At 37.0% G+C, this 17,292-nt stretch overlaps 1 protein-coding gene across 2 annotated transcripts in view; it reads right to left on the minus strand.

Moving 5' to 3' along the window:
* The window catches only part of LOC131434453 (frizzled-like), a 263,786-nt gene that overhangs the window by 172,735 nt on the left and 73,759 nt on the right, over positions 1-17,292 (minus strand). For both annotated transcript variants that reach the window (XR_009230336.1, XM_058601171.1), the window contains exons 2-4: positions 17,041-17,160; positions 9,276-9,470; positions 8,982-9,207 (exon numbers count right to left, since the gene is read on the minus strand). Coding sequence is in view for 1 of the 2 variants with exons in the window: in XM_058601171.1 (XP_058457154.1) it covers positions 8,982-9,207; positions 9,276-9,470; positions 17,041-17,160 (541 nt within the window). In the remaining variant the exon portion in view is untranslated. The remainder of the gene's footprint in view (positions 1-8,981; positions 9,208-9,275; positions 9,471-17,040; positions 17,161-17,292) is intronic.

The following is a 17,292-nucleotide window of genomic DNA, read 5'->3' on the forward strand; positions in this document are numbered from 1 at the left end:
CCAACTTTTCGATACCATATTTGTAGTACGATTTGTCCTTTGCTTCAAAATAGGCCTCAGATTCAGCGATTAACTCTTCATTGCTTCTAAATTGTTTACCAGCGAGCATTCTCTTGAGGTCTGAGAACAGGAAAAAGTCACTGGGGGCCAAATCTGGAGAATACGGTGAATGAGGGAGCAATTCGAAGCCCAATTCGTTCAATTTCAGCATGGTTTTTCGTTGTTGTTTTTGATCGATTGTGAGCTCACGCGGCACCCATTTTGCACAAAGCTTTCTCATATCCAAATATTCGTGAATAATATAACACGTTCCTTTGTAATCTTTAGGGTGTCAGCTATCTCGATCAACTTCACTTTACGGTCATTGACAATCATTTTGTGGATTTTTTTCACGTTTTCATCGGTAACAGCCTCTTTTGGACGTCCACTGCGTTCATCGTCTTCGGTGCTCATATGACCAGTACGAAATGTTGCAAACCACTTACGAATTGTTGCTTCGCCCGGTGCAGAGTCTGGATAACACTCATCAAGCCATTTTTTGGTATCGGCGGCACTTTTTTTCATCAAAAAGTAGTGTTTCATAAACACACGAAATTCCTCTTTTTCCATTTTTTTCACAATAACAAAAGTAGCTTCACACAAAATTCAATATCTCTCAAACTAATAATCAGACAGCTGTCAAACTTATACACGTATCTTTTGAAGGTTTGTACTAACTGAAAATGGTATGGATTTAATTCTGGTGGCCCCCTCTCATAGAAACGATACGAACTTTTCAGCCGATCTGTTATATGGAAAATAATGCTGTAGAAGTGCGTGTGTATGATTTTCCCTCAAGCGTCACCGATTTGTATATTCGCAAAACTATGTCCCAATACGGAGAGATTCTCTCTATCGAAAATGAAAAGTAGAACAACTTTTTCCCCGATATTCTAAATGGCGTACGTTTGTTACGCATGCACTTGAGGAGGCCTATACATTCTTATGTGACTTTCGGTCAGGATACAAAAATTCCGTGCAAATCACTTGTTACCTATGACAATCAGATGGTCACATGTCAATATTACCAAAAAGCTGTTCACTACGGTAAGATATGTGATAAACTGGACAAGGAGACAACCACACCAAAGGACAACGGTGCTTCCTTCACACCAACTCCAAGCAACCCCAGTACACCTGTGACAGCCACCAACAACAATGAAGCATTCCCTTCAACGAAACCTATAGAACAAAGTACACCAGCTGCTGTTAATAACTTACCCTCCAACCAACCAGCAACTGCAACCAATGTACAACAAGGCGCATCTACAGCAACTATCAACGAGCCCAAGACTACGATCAACAAGGAAAACGAAAAGAAAACGGAAATCACACACAACACCGACGATGAAGCAAAGGATGATGAGATAAGCCGCAGACAAAGTGACCCCCGATCCTCGTTGGAAGAAAATGGAAACTCATCTCCCCCTAGAAAAAGGGTGACAACGAAATCCAATAGCAAAAAAAATTGTTAAGTAACAAGAATGTAAGCCAATCGGCCACGTAAAGCTTTTACGCAAAAAAGCCAGAATAAAAATTTTATTATAAAAAAGAACATTGCTGGCTGCTATGTGCAACTCACAATTTTGCAAGAGCACTTGAACAGCAAAGTGTGTGCCGCATTTTCTGACAGCTTATCAAAAACACGGCTTATCGTTATAACGAATAAATTTCATACATTGAAATTCGAATAGCTACCTCATCCATCATATTCGCCAGATTGAGCCCCCTGCAATTATTTTCTGTTCGAAAATGTTAAAAAAGACATTGGCATCGAATGAGGAGGACATCACTGAAACGGAAGCGTGTTTTTGAACTTAGCAAAAATCGTGGTGTAAAAGTTGTGAATAATGGCTCTCTTCGGGAGTATACATAGATGAATAAAATCGAAATGTGGAAAACAAAATTTTTTCGTCAGAGCTATGCAGCTGTTTGAGTTTAATACACTATCTTGCTGTCTTAAAAAGCAATATTCCGTTATGTTCGCATACATACACATTTGAACACTTCTTGAAACCATACAACCGAAAACGGCTAGCACAATAATTGACCACAGTTCAAGGCCTTCTGACCTCAATGCAGCGCAAAACTTTCAATTTCAGTCAGGTGAGAAAAACAATCGTACATTTCTCTATAGTCTAACACTTAAACAAACACGAAAACTAGATTTTATGCAAATACACACACCCTTTCACAAACAGCATATGCATACATAAAAATCGCTCGTTTTCACTCGCAAATGTGTCTCCGAAATCGTAATGTCGGAGTAAGTGAAGAAAAGCACATACGGCTGTGTACCTTCATTTATCTATACATACCTTTCCTCGCACATCGCGTGCCAAACCTGACAGCATCTCGCGTGTCGGCTAGCGTGGGACATTCATTGCTGAGCCATAGGTTTTCCGTCGGATGACGAGCCTGCCTGGCCACCCACCACCATCACCCTGGTTGAAATGAAAAGTGCAATAGGTCCGCCGCACAGAGACTCAAGCAACTACAAGCTGTCAGGCGAAATGGTTGGCAGAAACAGTGCACTAGCCTACCTGCCTGCCTGCCTGTCGGCCGGGGAAGAGGTGAATTGTATCGATTGATCATAATCCTACACAATGACGGACGAAGGCAGGCTGGAACGATTGGTGGACCGATTGAACGCAGCGATAGTTCTTATTCCACCAACACACCACGACGGTTGCAGTTGAATTGCCTACGAGTTGGGAAGTCACATCTAGCAAAAAGCCGTACGTAAAACTGAAACGAGCAACTTTCATTATGGATGGGCGACAAGTAGTTTTATTGACCGACGAACGGGAGATGACGAGTTGTGCTTCTTACTTCGATTTACCATCAGACATTAGTCTGTCATTGACGGCTCCACGGCAGATGATGTTTTTCAATGCGGCAGAAAAGTACTCGGAGCAGCACGGAACAGACGAGGCGGGTATCGACCCGGTTGTTTACGAAGCAGGAGGCAGGAGCTTTTGAGGAGATGAAAAATCGATGTTGATGTGAGTCAATTAATATTAGCGGGCAGAAAGGGTGATGATGAGCAGCATTGGTAGCAGCGACGACGAGACGACGGCTTTCACTGTCGGCTCGAGTCTGTGCAACCAGTAGACAGGTGTTGAGAGCGAGCACTCAAACAGCTCACCAGTAATTGGATGTTCGACTTGTGGGCACTTGGATGCAGTGTTTTAGGAAATTTATGTTATGCCGTACAGGGATGGGTTGTAGATCCAACTGAATACGAAGAATGGATGCATTTTTCTAGCTGTCCCGCAGAACTCCGTCTCTTCCAAAATTTATATCTGGATTCAAATTATTTCTTGCAATGATCTTCACCCGAATTCAAACCATATACAGACTGCAGAATTGTCAAAGGACCTAAGTTATTCGCAGCTGTTGTTTGTTTTGGAATCAAAATTTTATCTAATTCAATAGCTCTTTAGAAAATAAATTTGTCAGTTTAGTCAACGGTGAGAATTTGACTTTTTTGCAGTTCCGAACGACATTTGCAGTAATAAAAACTTACAAAATCCTAACAATGTATTTCACAACTCACGCAACTATATGTTCTGCTATATTAAGTTCATACTAAAGTTAGTGAAACATGTACTCAAAGCTATTCATCTGCTTCAGAGTGTTTATCACGACTGTATGAGCCATTGCATAGTTTTCTGATGGGTGCAATTTTGTCTGTCGGCTATCACATGAAAATCCTCCTAAACATTGATAGCAGTCTACACTGAAAATCGAGTTTACGTTTTTTGAAGAGAAATCGCTCATTGTCGAGTTCTTCTATGAGCAACCGAAAATGAAGTAAAAAAAAAATTGGATACCACCCAAGTTTTGGGTAAATAATCGGATTACTCTTTCTGAGTTCATGGTGGGTATTAACTGAATCGTTATCTATGGAATATGGAACTGAATCGTTATCTATGGAATATGAGTTAAAAATAAATGATTAAGATTTAAATTGGGTGTTCAGCCACAAGTGGTGACTTTTCAGCCCTATTATATACATGATTTGGTTATTACCATGAAGGCATCATTTGCTTCCCAATTCTATGCATTTTGTGTAGGGAAAATTCTAAACCTACTTGTATTGTGTAATGGGGAAAAAGAACCTATTTACTAACTTACTAACTAATACAGAGAGCGAATCAATTCAATTGAAGATTGCATCGATTTTGGTCGGAATTTGCTTATAATATTATGTGACATTACATCTAATGGTTCTATAGATGTGTTACTTATTTGCACTAAACCAGGGAGGACGCTTCAAGATCATTTTCAAAATTTTATTCTGAATCCTTTGAAGCGTTTTCTTCCTGGTGGAACAACAACTTGACCAAGTTGGTACTGTATAAAGCATGGCTGGTCTGAAAATTTATTTATAAATTAATAATTTGTTTTTTAGACAGAGCTTAGAATTTATGTTTATAAGAGGATATAAACATTTAATATGTTTATTACACTTTGCCTGGATTCCTTCAATGTGATCCTTGAAAGTGAGTTTTTTGTCATACGTTAAACCTAAGTATTTAGCTTGATCAGACTATGTCAATTCCAAGACATTCAATTTTATAATGTGATTATTGTTTGGTTTAAGAAAAGAAACTCTAGACTTATGAGGATAGATCATTAATTTCGTTTTTACTGCATTTGGTTTAATTTTTCAGTTTGACAGATAATCACTGAAAATATTTAAGCTTCTTTGTAGGCGACTGCAGATCATTCTCAGATTTCTACCTGTGGCTAACAGACTTGTGTCGTCACAGAATAGCGATTTCTGACAACCAACGGGTAGATTTGGAAGATCAGAAGTGAAAATATTATACAAGATTGAAGTAACGCACGAGCCCTTCGGAACACCTGCTCGTACGAGTAGCAATTCAGATTTACAATTCTGATAGCTAAACTGAAGAGTACGATCAGTTAAATAATGTTGAATCATTTTGATCAAATAAATAGGAAACTGGAAATCAGACATTTTTTCTATTAAACCTTTGTGCCAAACACTGTCGAATGCTTTTTCTATGTCTAGAAGAGCAACTCCAGTGGATAACCCAGAAGATTTATTTAATTTTATGTTCGTTACTCTGACAAGTTGATGAGTAGTTGAATGTTCATGACGAAATCCAAACTGCTCTGGTAAAAAAAATTGAATTCTCATTTATATGAGACATCATTCTCAACAAGATAATTTTTTCAAAAAGTTTACTGATAAAAGAAAGTAAGCTAATTGGTCGATAACTTGATGTTTCTGCTGGGTTTTTATCAGGTTTGAGGATAGGAATTACTTTAGCGTTTTTTACATTTTTTGTGAAGTAAGATAATGAAAAACACTTGTTGAAAATTTTAACCAAGATTCTCAAGGCAACATCGGGAAGATTTTTTATAAGAATATTAAGAATTCCATCATTACCAGGAGCCTTCATGTTTTTAAGGTTTCTAATGATTGGCTTAATTTCATCAAAATTCGTCTCAATAATGTCATTTGGTAATAACACTTTAGTTGAAATATGAATATATTTCAGTGAGACTTCATTTTCAATAGGACTCACAACGTTCAAATTAAAATTTTGGACACTCTCGAACTGCTGAGCAAGTTTTTGAGCTTTTTCGCCATTTGTAAGAAGTATTTGATGTCCTTCCTTGAGAGCAGGAGTTGGTTTCTGTGGTGTCTTAAGAGCCTTGGAAAGTTTCCCGAAAGGTTTAGAATATGGTTTAATTTATTCAACTTCTTCAGCGAAATTTTCATTTCACAACAAATCTATGTTTAATTTCTTTTTGTAAATCCTCAACTATGTTTTTTATATCAGGATCACGAGAACGTTGACATTGTCGTCGACGAACATTCTTCAACCGAATGAGCAGTTGAAGATTGTCATCGATGATAGGAGAATTTAATTTAGTTTGAGCTTTGGGTAATGTAATGATTCAAATTATCAATTGCTGTGTCGATTTTCTAAAATAGTTTCATGATCCACATGATTTTCAATGTGAGGTCTGTAATCAAACCAATTAGCTCTATGATATATGAATATAGAACTAATTGGATTAATTATAGCTTCGTTGGAAAGTCTGAATGTTACAGGAGATGATCTGAGTCAAAGTCAGCATGTGTAATCGGTTCACAACAAATGTGACTTTGACCTGTTAGAACCAGATCAATTGTAGATGGATTTTTCACGGAAAAGAAGCAAGTCGGATTACTGGGATGAAGAACTGTGAAGTAACCAACTGAGAGTTGATTATGAAGAATTTTACCATTACTGTTATGTTGCCTAAAATTTCACTGAATATGTTTTGCATTTAATTACCCTATCACGAAAACTTTCGGTCGATATTTAGTGAGTTTTTGCAAATCGCCTTCAAAGAAATTTAATTGTTCGCCGGTGCATTAAAATGTCAAATATGCTCCAGCGAAGAAACAAATTCCATGGATGGTTCCAACTTCGATTCCCAAGCTTTCAATAACTTTAGTATTGAAAGAAGGTAAAATTCGATGTTTAATTTGCCGTTGGGCCAAAATGGCAACTCCACACCCCATTCCAGTGAACCTGTCAAATCGATGAACCAGATAATGTGGATTGCTTACATTTGGCTTAAGAAATGTTTCTGTCACAATGGCAAAATGAATTTTGTGATTTTTGAGAAGGTTATAAAATTCATCTTCACTCGGTTTTAAATATCGAGCATTCCAATTTAAAATATTCAAATAATTATTTAACATCACTGTTAAATTTTAAATTCATTATAATATTATTTGCAAATTGCCATCCGATTTGAAATGCTTCAAAAAGTGAAAATTGAAAAAGTTGATCTTGTAGGTAGATCATTTTATTTTCAGTTATATCGCCTAAATCGTCTTCATTTAAAGAAGCGAATGGCATTGAAGGAATATTGGTAGGTAGACTGCCATTAGAAGAAGATGATTTGACCGATCTACCTATTAATAAATTGTTTTCGTTAGAAGATGAACTGCAAGACGTTCCTGTGTTTTGATAATTTACATTAGAAGAATTAAGTGGTAGATTTCTACCTGTTACACTAGCGTAACTGTCATTAGATCTACCTGTCAATAAATTGTTTTCTTTAGAAGACGAATTGAAAAGCGTGCCTGTTTTTTGTTTTAAATTCGAAGAAATAAGTGCCTTAGAAGAATTAGGTGTGGCATTTGTAACGGTTTTTTTTATTTTCACGTATGTTCTGTAAATTTAAGGTCGTTGATTTGACTTGTTGTCTAAGCGAACGAGCGTTTAAAATTTTTTCCGTGACAGGACATTTCAAATAATTGGATTTATGATTTCCATCGCAATTTGAACATGAAAATTTATCAGTGGTTTTATTCATTGGACAAACGTCTTTCGAATGCGATTTACCACAATTCAAGCACCGTATATCCATATGACAATTTTTGGTTCCATGGCCGAAGCCTTGGCAACGACGACATCGCGTTAAGTTCGCAATGCGATTATGCCGTTTATAATGTTCCCAATGAATTTTAATGTGGAAAATGAAACGTACTTTTTCTAAAGTTTTCAAATTGTTTACATCACTTCGATTGAAGTGTATTAGGTAAAGTTCATGGGAAATTCCAAAGCGTAGTTTAGAAGTACAATTCGCTCTTTTTTCATAAATATCACTTGGGAAGGGGCAAAACCAAGCAATTCTTTTAGTTCATTTTTAATTTCATCGGTACTTTGATCATTTGAATCATTTGATTGATTTGATCGGTACTTTGATCATTTGATAAGAGTCTGTCTGATTTTATATTATATGAATAAAATTTATGAAGTTTCTCGGACAAATATCGTATAAGACGTTCGTAATCTTCCAATCTCTCAACCAAGACTCGACATTCTCCTTTTCGTCCAATTTGAAATGAGACTTTTACTTTCGGGAGAAAAGAGAAAGCTCAGTACGGAATGCTTTGAAGTCGGAAATCATCATCGTCACTGGTGGCATACATTGTTGTTTCTTTCCAGAACGACTAGCGTCCAGTTTGGGGATTTTTGAATAATTTTCTTCTATGTCGCTACAATCGGATTCAGGAAGAATCTCGTAGACGGCATAGAATCAACGGAAGAGAAATCCGCCCGTTGTCTTTTATTTTTACATTCAAATTTCATAAGATCGTGAATGTTATTAGAAAAATGTTGAATAACGGATTGTGATTTATTCCGTACTGATTTATTTTTAGTCTTAGGCTTGTTGCCTTTCCGGTTGGACGCAGGCATTTTTGAAATGAATGAAATTTGAAATTAAATTAACTAGGCTAAATTAGTCTTCGATTAGACTCCTAGTTTGGAAAAGTCTTGATAAAAACTGATTATGTGGTAGTTTTAATAAAGACTGATTAGTTCGAAGAATAGTTCTTTGAATAGCTAGCCCTAAGAAAGGCTGATTAATTTCTTAGTCTTGAAAAAGACTGTTTATAATAGAATATCACTCTTTGTATAGCCTTGAGAAAGGCTGACTAATTGTTAGTCTTTAAAAAGACTAATTGTTAGTCTTTAAAAAGACCTCCGAAAAAAGTCGGTGCATTTATTTTCACATTTTACCCCATTACTCTGGAACCGGAAGTCAGATCTAAATGAAATTCACATATGCTTGTTTCTTGATTTGGTTTCATATTAAAATCATCCTATAAGTTAACTTCGTCAGCTAGGCTCACCATTGAATCCGCCAAGGACAAAGTCACGATTTCCGTGCCATCGGTACATATATAACAAAACCACAAAACCGAGTGGCTCAAATCCAGAGCAATTACTTTCTGCCGAACGATGTTGTACTAAAGAATCTTGATGTGAACTTACTACAACGGCACCCAAAGCACCCGCTCGTTCCATTGGATTTATGTCCTCGGAACACGACACATTTCGCCAGGCGCAAGCCCTAATTATAAGCGTAACAAAGAAAGCGAAAAAATAACTTACCTTCAACTTTTCCAAGCGCCAGCACGAAGATGGTCTGTATTGCCGGAATCGCCCACGCCACCAGATGGAACAGATGGGACCGACTTTCAATCGCCTCGTGGCCCCACTTCAGTCCGGCGGCTAGGAACCACGCAAGGGCCAGACAGGCCCACCAGGCGAAAGCGGCCATGCAGCAAAAGTACAAAGCCATGAACAGTACCGTACAGGAAGTGGATTGACGATGACCCTGAATGTGTTAGTATGGGAAAGTAGACAATTAGAACCATTACTGTTTGGCCTCACTGGAAAACTTACCTGCGTAATTGTTGATAGCATATGCATCCGACCGAGCTTGATATGCGGCTGGAATGGTTCCCGACAGGCCACGGTGTCCCCAGCTCCTAGACCGGCAACGTAGGCGCATCCGACAATTAGGTAGCAAATCGCCAGGAACACAATCGGTCTCTCCGGATAGCGGAATCGCGACGAGTCGATCATGAAGGTCAGCACCTACGGGGCGGAAAAAGCCGAGTGCAAAAAGGGAACAAGAAAAATTAAAATCCTGTCCGGTGGTACGGTGCTACAGTAGAAGAACATTATACACAATAGGATACATTAACTGAGAACCAGTCTGAAACCAAGAGTTATTTTCATGTCATATCTTTTTAGAAATGTCCCATCGTCAACGTGAAGTAACTGCTTGCAAAATGGGAAGCCAATCAAACGTGAGCAAATTACGCTCGCTTCATCAATCACGATCACTTTTAAAAATAAATAAATATCCCGTGGAACAATTTGCATGCGAGCAGCTTGCATTGTATTGCAATCCTTGGACTATCGACATTCGACGAACGGCTGCATGTTGCCAGTTGACTGTTGTACGAAACCTGGACGGAATGTTTTATCACTGGCGAATGACATTGAGGCTGTAATGGATGGGTTGGAACTGCATGAAATTAATGAGCATCGATCTTATTTCTGTTATTATTCTTTCGAGGTAAAAACTGGTTGATACTTAGAGGATAATAAATCTTGTATTACAGTATGAAGCACTTCATTATTTGAGTTGACTAAAGTAGCAAAACCCAGATGGCATTAAGTAATATCGGCAGCCAAAATTATTTGCAGGCTGTGGAATTTGTAAAAAGGGGTGTCATTACAGGACCACTATGGGATGGTCACCATTAAGCATTATCGCTAATCACTCACAAAACTGTAAATAATTACAAATAGTTTGTATTCATTATGTCAAAGTGAAGAGGCAATGAAACAGTTTCTTTTATGTGAATTCGTTTCTTATAAGAGCAAATGAAGATAGCTCAATAAAACGCTATTCGGGGGTGCACATGAAATTTCCGTAATCGACAATGTTTTTTTTGCATGAAATTTCGAGATCTAACGTCATCTCGAAAGTCCAAAGTCCCAGAATCGATTTTTTTCGTTTTTTTTTCAAGCAAGTCTAAGACATTTTGGCGAAGTATATAAGTCTAAAATTGCTAAATTTGAACATTTTAAATGTGCATGGACAACCAGCAAAAATAAACTACTTTTGATAAATTCAAACATTATTTGAACGAAAAGGAAAGTCAACAGCGATAGAAGATTACTTGAATTTAGCATTTTCTAGCTGCAAAAAGGTTGAAAATACTGGAGTTAGTGTTTAACAATTTACAAACAGAATCTGGAAAAACAAATAATGATTTCAATGATTGAGTATTTTTGAAAAAGCGTAACGAATATTCGAAACACTGAAAAATAAATTCAGGTTCTATCTGTGAAATAATGTTGATTCCACCAGTATTTGAGTTAGTTTTGATATATTTCTGTATTGCATTGTATTGAATATGGGGGCACATATATAAAATTCGGCCACGTAAACATAGAGAAAAGTGGCCAAGACTTAAAACTTTAAGGCATAAAAATCTGAACGAATCGGCTCAGAAGGCACGTTCCCTTGGTTATTAGTATATATGTTTTGTTTCAATTATAGAGGATTTAACTTTAAGGTCATTCGCCTCTTGGGGCCAGAGAAGCATTCTGACCCTATGTGAGGGGTTGGGGATCGAACCCAGATGGGCAGCCCAAAGGCATCTTTTTTTTCACCTTCGTTCCCAATTATTATGATACGGGTTTGGAAATTTTGCTTAATTTACTGCTACTGATCAAAAGTTCAAGATCGATCGAATCATTTCATATTGACAGTAGAAGAATAACCAGAAAAATGTCTTGAAAAAAGCTCACAGAAGAAATAAACGTAAACAAACTGACACTGGCCACTCCAATTTAAAAACAAAATCATAACTTTTGAACTACTGAACCGATTAATAATTTTTTTATAAATGCTATGTAAAAATGACAGCACTTTTTAGAAAAAATATGAAAATGAAAATCAATCTATTTTTATTTTCGTGTTCATAAATACTGATTGTTTCACTTTTTTTGTTTCAGTTTTTATTAGTTTGTGTTTCAGTTTTTATTGGTTTGTGTTTCAGTTTTTATTGGTTAGTGAATAGAAAGCGCTTCATGTTAATATAAGTATTTTTGGCAATTTAGACGTTCTAAGATTACAACGTATCAAAAATTAGCAACGCGAATTTTTTTGAAAATTTGTCGATAAATGCAATTTTTGTATATATTTATATTTTTGTCTTTCTCAAATAGAAAGACTTCACAATCACTGTGGAAACCGGCTTTTAAACCGGGCCCGGATGGCCGAACGTCGTATACCATTCAACTCAGCACGACGTTCTGAGCAAATGTCTCGTAGATGGCTGGACCGATTTTCACAGACTAAGATTCACATGAAAGGTCTTATGGTCCCAGACAAAGTTCCTGAATTCCATTTGGAACCGACTTACGGTTCCGGAATTACAGGGTGATATGCATGAAAAATGTGAAAATAATGTCACTCACTTTTCTCGGAGTTGTCTGAACCGTTTTTCACAAATTTTGATACAAATGAAAGGTCTTCTTATTCGAAGTTTCGGAATATCATTCTGACTCGACTTCCGGTTCCGGAACTACAGGGTGATATACACCGAAAATGTAACTGACTTTTCTCAGAGATGGCTTAGATTCAACTGAAAGGTCTTAAGATTTCAGAAGAATATTACAATTTCCATTCGGATCAAACCTCTGGTTCCGGAGGGAGGGTGGTTAGAGTAAAAAAGTCAATTTCAAGAAAAAAATTTCACAAGCTACAAATCGTTATAGAGAAATCTTTGAAAAATGTGTAGGTCTTATTAGTGTTTGGTTGAATGAACCGAATGTCACTATGCTAATATCCAGCTTTCGGTTCCGGAAATACCGACAATAGTAATCAAATATAATAAAATTGAGCTCACTTCACTTTCTCACATATTATTTCGCTAACTAAAATTCAAATTCAGTATATAAATGTAGTAGTATTCTGCTATAGAAATATTTAAATCTTTTTCTCTTTTCTAAGCTCACTTAAATTGTAGTATTGCGGAGAGTTTCGGCTGTAATATATGGAAGAAAATGAATAATATGAGAAAGGCAGCATGACACCACTAGGTGGATTTAAACAGGTTTTCCGCAACTAGGTTAAAGTCGGATATAAATAAACGATATAAATTCAAGAGCAGATTTTTCTAGAGGGTATATTCTTTTTTACACAACATATCCAATATTTAAAAGAAAAGCTGTTCAGGGGTTACCGAGAATTAAAAAAAAACCTGTTTTAATCCACCGAATTGTGTAATGATGCCTTTCCTCTTTTTTATTTTCTTCTGTATGTTCCCCGAAATACTACAATTTAAAAAAAGTTTAGAAAAAGAGAAAATAGATTTCTGTTGTATAATACTGCTACATTCATATACTACATTTGAATTTAAGTTAGTGAAAATTATATATTTAAGAAAGTGAAGTGAGCTACATTTTAGGGTAACAGAGGTATTTTGGCCCACTTTAGGATTGATTTCATTTTTGCCCACTTTGTAAAAATATCCACCAAATGTTGTAATATCTTCGAAAAACCTTTCGCAATAGATAATTTAATGTGATTAGCTTCAAATTGATGCAACATGGGTTACTTAACATCGATTAAATCCATAAAGTTTGTTATGTGGGCCAAAATATATGAAGAAGCCAAAATACCCGTTACCCTATTACATTTGATTATTATTGTTGGTACTTCCGCAACCAAAAGCTGGATATCGGCATAGTGATATTCGGTTCATTCAACCATACACTAATATGACCTACACATTTTTTTAACGACTCTCTATGAAGATTTGAGTTTTGGAAAAAATGTATCGGTAGTCGGACTTGAATAAAATTCAGCAGATCTTTTACTGACATTTTTACACTAAGCACTCTAGCTCCGGAAACAGGGGTTTAAGCCGAATGAAAATTGGATTATTCTTATAGTATCTTGGGGCCTTTCATTTGAATTTAAGTTTGTGAAAATCGGTTCAGTCATTTTCGAGAAAAGTGAATGATATTATTTTCACATATTTGATGCATATCACCCTGTAATTCCGGAACCGGTAGTCGGAAAAAATTGAAATTCTGGAATTTTGTATGGGACCATTGGACGTTTCAATTGAATATAAGTTTGTGAAATTCGGTAATGCCTTCTCCGAGAAAAATGAGTGAAATTATATTCACAGTTTCGGAGCATTATTTTCACTTTTTTTTGCATATCACCCTGTATATCTGGAACCATAAATCGGATTAAAATGAAAGTCCGTTACTTTGTATGTGTAAGCCAGGACCTTCATTTGAATACAAATTTGTGAAAATCGGTTTAGCCATCTCCGAGAAAAGTAAGTGACATTATTTTCAAAATTTTAAAGCATTATTTTCACATTTTTGGTGCATGTCACCCTGTAATTCCGGAACCGGAAGTCGAATCCAAATTAAATTCAAGAACTTTGTATGGGGCCATGACACCTTTCATTTGAATCTAAGTTTGTGAAAGTCGGTTCGGCCATCTCCGAGAAAAGTGAGTGTCATTTTTTCTCACATTTTTAATACATTTTTCCATATGTTTTTGCATATCACCCTGTAGTTTCGGAACCGGAAGTCGGATCCAAATTAAATTCAGGAACTTTGTATGGAACTTCGAGGCCTTTTATTTGAATTTCAGCTTGTGGAAATCGGTTTAGATACCTCCGAGAAAAGTGAGTGACATTATTATCACATTTTTTGTGCATGTCACCCTGTGCATGTCACTTCCGGAACCGGAAGTCGAATCTAAATTAAATTAAGGAAATTTGTATAGGGACATAAGACCTTTCATTTCAAATTAATTTGTGAAAATCGTTTAAGCCATCTCCGAGAAAAGTGAGTGACATAATTTTCACAATTCTTGTGCATATCACCCTATAGTTCCGGAACCGTAAGTCGGATCCAAATGAAATTCAGGAACTTTGTATGGGACCATGATACCTTTCGTTTGAATCTAAGTTTGTGAAAGTCGGTTCGGCCATCTCCGAGAAAAGTGAGTGACATTTTTCTCATATTTTTAATACATTTTTCCACATGTTTTTGCATATCACCCTGTAGTTTCGGAACCGGAAGTCGGATCCAAATTAAATTCAGGAACTTTGTATGGAACTTCGAGGCCTTTTATTTGAATTTCAGTTTGTGAAAATCGGTTTAGACACCTCCGAGAAAAGTGAGTGACATTATTATCACATTTTTTGTGCATGTCACCCTGTGCATGTCACTTCCGGAACCGGAAGTCGAATCTAAATTAAATTCAGGAAATTTGTATAGGGACATAAGACCTTTCATTTGAAATTAATTTGTGAAAATCGTTTAAGCCATCTCCGAGAAAAGTGAGTGACATAATTTTCACAATTCTGGTGCATATCACCCTATAGTTCCGGAACCGTAAGTCGGATCCAAATGAAATTCAGGAACTTTGTATGGGACCATGATACCTTTCATTTGAATCTAAGTTTGTGAAAGTCGGTTCGGCCATCTCCGAGAAAAGTGAGTGACATTTTTTCTCACATTTTTAATACATTTTTCCACATGTTTTTGCATATCACCCTGTAGTTTCGGAACCGGAAGTCGGATCCAAATTAAATTCAGGAACTTTGTATGGAACTTCGAGGCCTTTTATTTGAATTTCAGTTTGTGAAAATCGGTTTAGCCATCTCCGAGAAAAGTTGTTCTCACATTTTTAATGCATTGTTTCCGCATTTTTGGTGTATATCACCCTGTCATTCCGGAACCGGAAGTCTAAATAAAATGGAATTCAAGAATTTTGTATGGGGCAATGAGACCTTTCAATTGAATCTAAGTTTGTGAAAATCGGTTCAGCTATCTCCGTGAGATAGATAGTGATCCGAGAAAAGTGAGTGACATTATTTTCATAATGTTTCAGCATATCACCCTGTAGTTCCGGAACCGGAAGTCGGATCCAAATTAAATTCAGGAACTCTGTATGGAATAATGAGACCTTTCATTTGAATTTAAGTTTGTGAAAATCGGTTCAACCATCTCCGAGAAAAGTGAGTGACAATATTTGTCACACACACACATACACACACACTCTCTCTCTCTCTCTCACACACACACACTCACAGACACACACACACACACAGACACACACAGACACACACACACACATAAACACACTCACAGACATTTGCTCAGTTCGTCGAGCTGAGTCGAATGGTATATGACATTCGGTCCTCCGGGCCTCGGTTCAAAAGTCGGTTTTTGCAGTGATTGTTCAGCCTTTCTATATGAGAAAGGCAAAAACTGTTTTCCAAAAATCGAAAAAATATCTATTTTTTGAACCACCCTAACATGAAAATGGTCACTCTAATGACAAAATAAAATCGCAATAACAGCTCAACATAAACTGTTGTGAACTGATCAATGGAAGACGATATATAGAAAAATTAAAAGCAGTTATGGGAAATAAGCACAAAATCAGGCTAACACCCCTAATCGTCCATACTTGAACCGGCCAGTATAAATGTTCCCGTTCGACACGTCAGTTAACACATTGCACTTCGGAGAAAAACTAAGCAGGATTCTGCAACTAGCGTAAAGTTTCCGTCTACTAAGCGGATTATGTTGAACTGATAGGTGGGTAACAGTTTAACATAAACTGTTATGCAGTGATGAGTCGAAGGCGAAACACGAAGAAAATTTTTGTTTGGCGTTTTTATGTAAATTTCATAATATTTATCATATTTAAAAGTCAAATGCAAAAAGCTCATTACTTCTTCTAAGACAGACTGGATGTCATCGACTGTTCTGGACAAATTTAGATAGATCACAGACGACTGGTTGTTATGAGTTGAGAATTCTACTGTGTATTTTTCTCACTCGGTATTTGAATGTCCAGAACTTTAACACACAAATACAAAAACTAAATATCCTACCTTTTACCGACTCAAATCTGAACGACAACTCTGGAAGAGCTTTCGAGTTCACGTTTTTGACTTGATCGACTTGACTAACGAACATCGTTTTTAAAATGGTAAATAAGAGAAGATCAAAATCATAATTTCCAAAACCCTGCAGCATACCCCAGTTTAAACGAGTGTTACTCTAATCAATTTTATTCTCAGATCGCTAATTAGGAAGAACCTCAAATGCCGTACTCAACCCTCGAAGAATGTCAACCAAAAACAAAAACCATAAGGTTGTAACGAAATGTTTAGAGAAGATCTCATGCACACGACACGATCCATTCGCAGTACCGTCGAAGCTTGTAAATTTAATCAAGATAAATCCACACCAGCGCCATTGACTGCTCACGCACGTCCGCCTCGGTTAGCTACATTGAACCGACCGAAGCGAATTAATTTTTCAATCCTACTAATTAGAATCACACGCCACTCCAGCTTCATTCGAAACCAAGCAGCTTGAAGTACGATTCTCACCGTTTCGGATTTTCTTACGCTTTAAATCAAATTGCAGGGTTTTGCCCAGACAGGCAACACTCACGGAAGTCATTCATCTTTCGGACGGACGCCACGTTCTGATTTGTAGCAAAACGAAAACAGTATTACATTTCCAACGACTGGGAGCCAATTTGTGATCTGGAAATAATTCTCAAAAAAAAAAAACGCCCGAGATTACTCACCGTGAAAAGACAGCTGGCGACGCACACCGCAGCCCACGATCCGACCCAGTACTTGAGCACGGTTCGTTCGTTTTCCGAGAAGAACATGGAATTGCAGGGTGCTCCACAGTCCTTGGTGACCTGTTGCGACGAAAGGAATGCAAATTGAATCGGTTAGTGATAAATTTCTGATGTGTTTACATGGCTTTGGGTGTTTAACTTGTTTTACAAGTGGCAATGCTTTTGCAGAGTGAAGAAATAGGATCGCCAGAG

This window comes from Malaya genurostris, chromosome 3, assembly GCF_030247185.1.
Source record: "Malaya genurostris strain Urasoe2022 chromosome 3, Malgen_1.1, whole genome shotgun sequence".
NCBI classification, from domain to species: domain Eukaryota; kingdom Metazoa; phylum Arthropoda; class Insecta; order Diptera; family Culicidae; genus Malaya; species Malaya genurostris.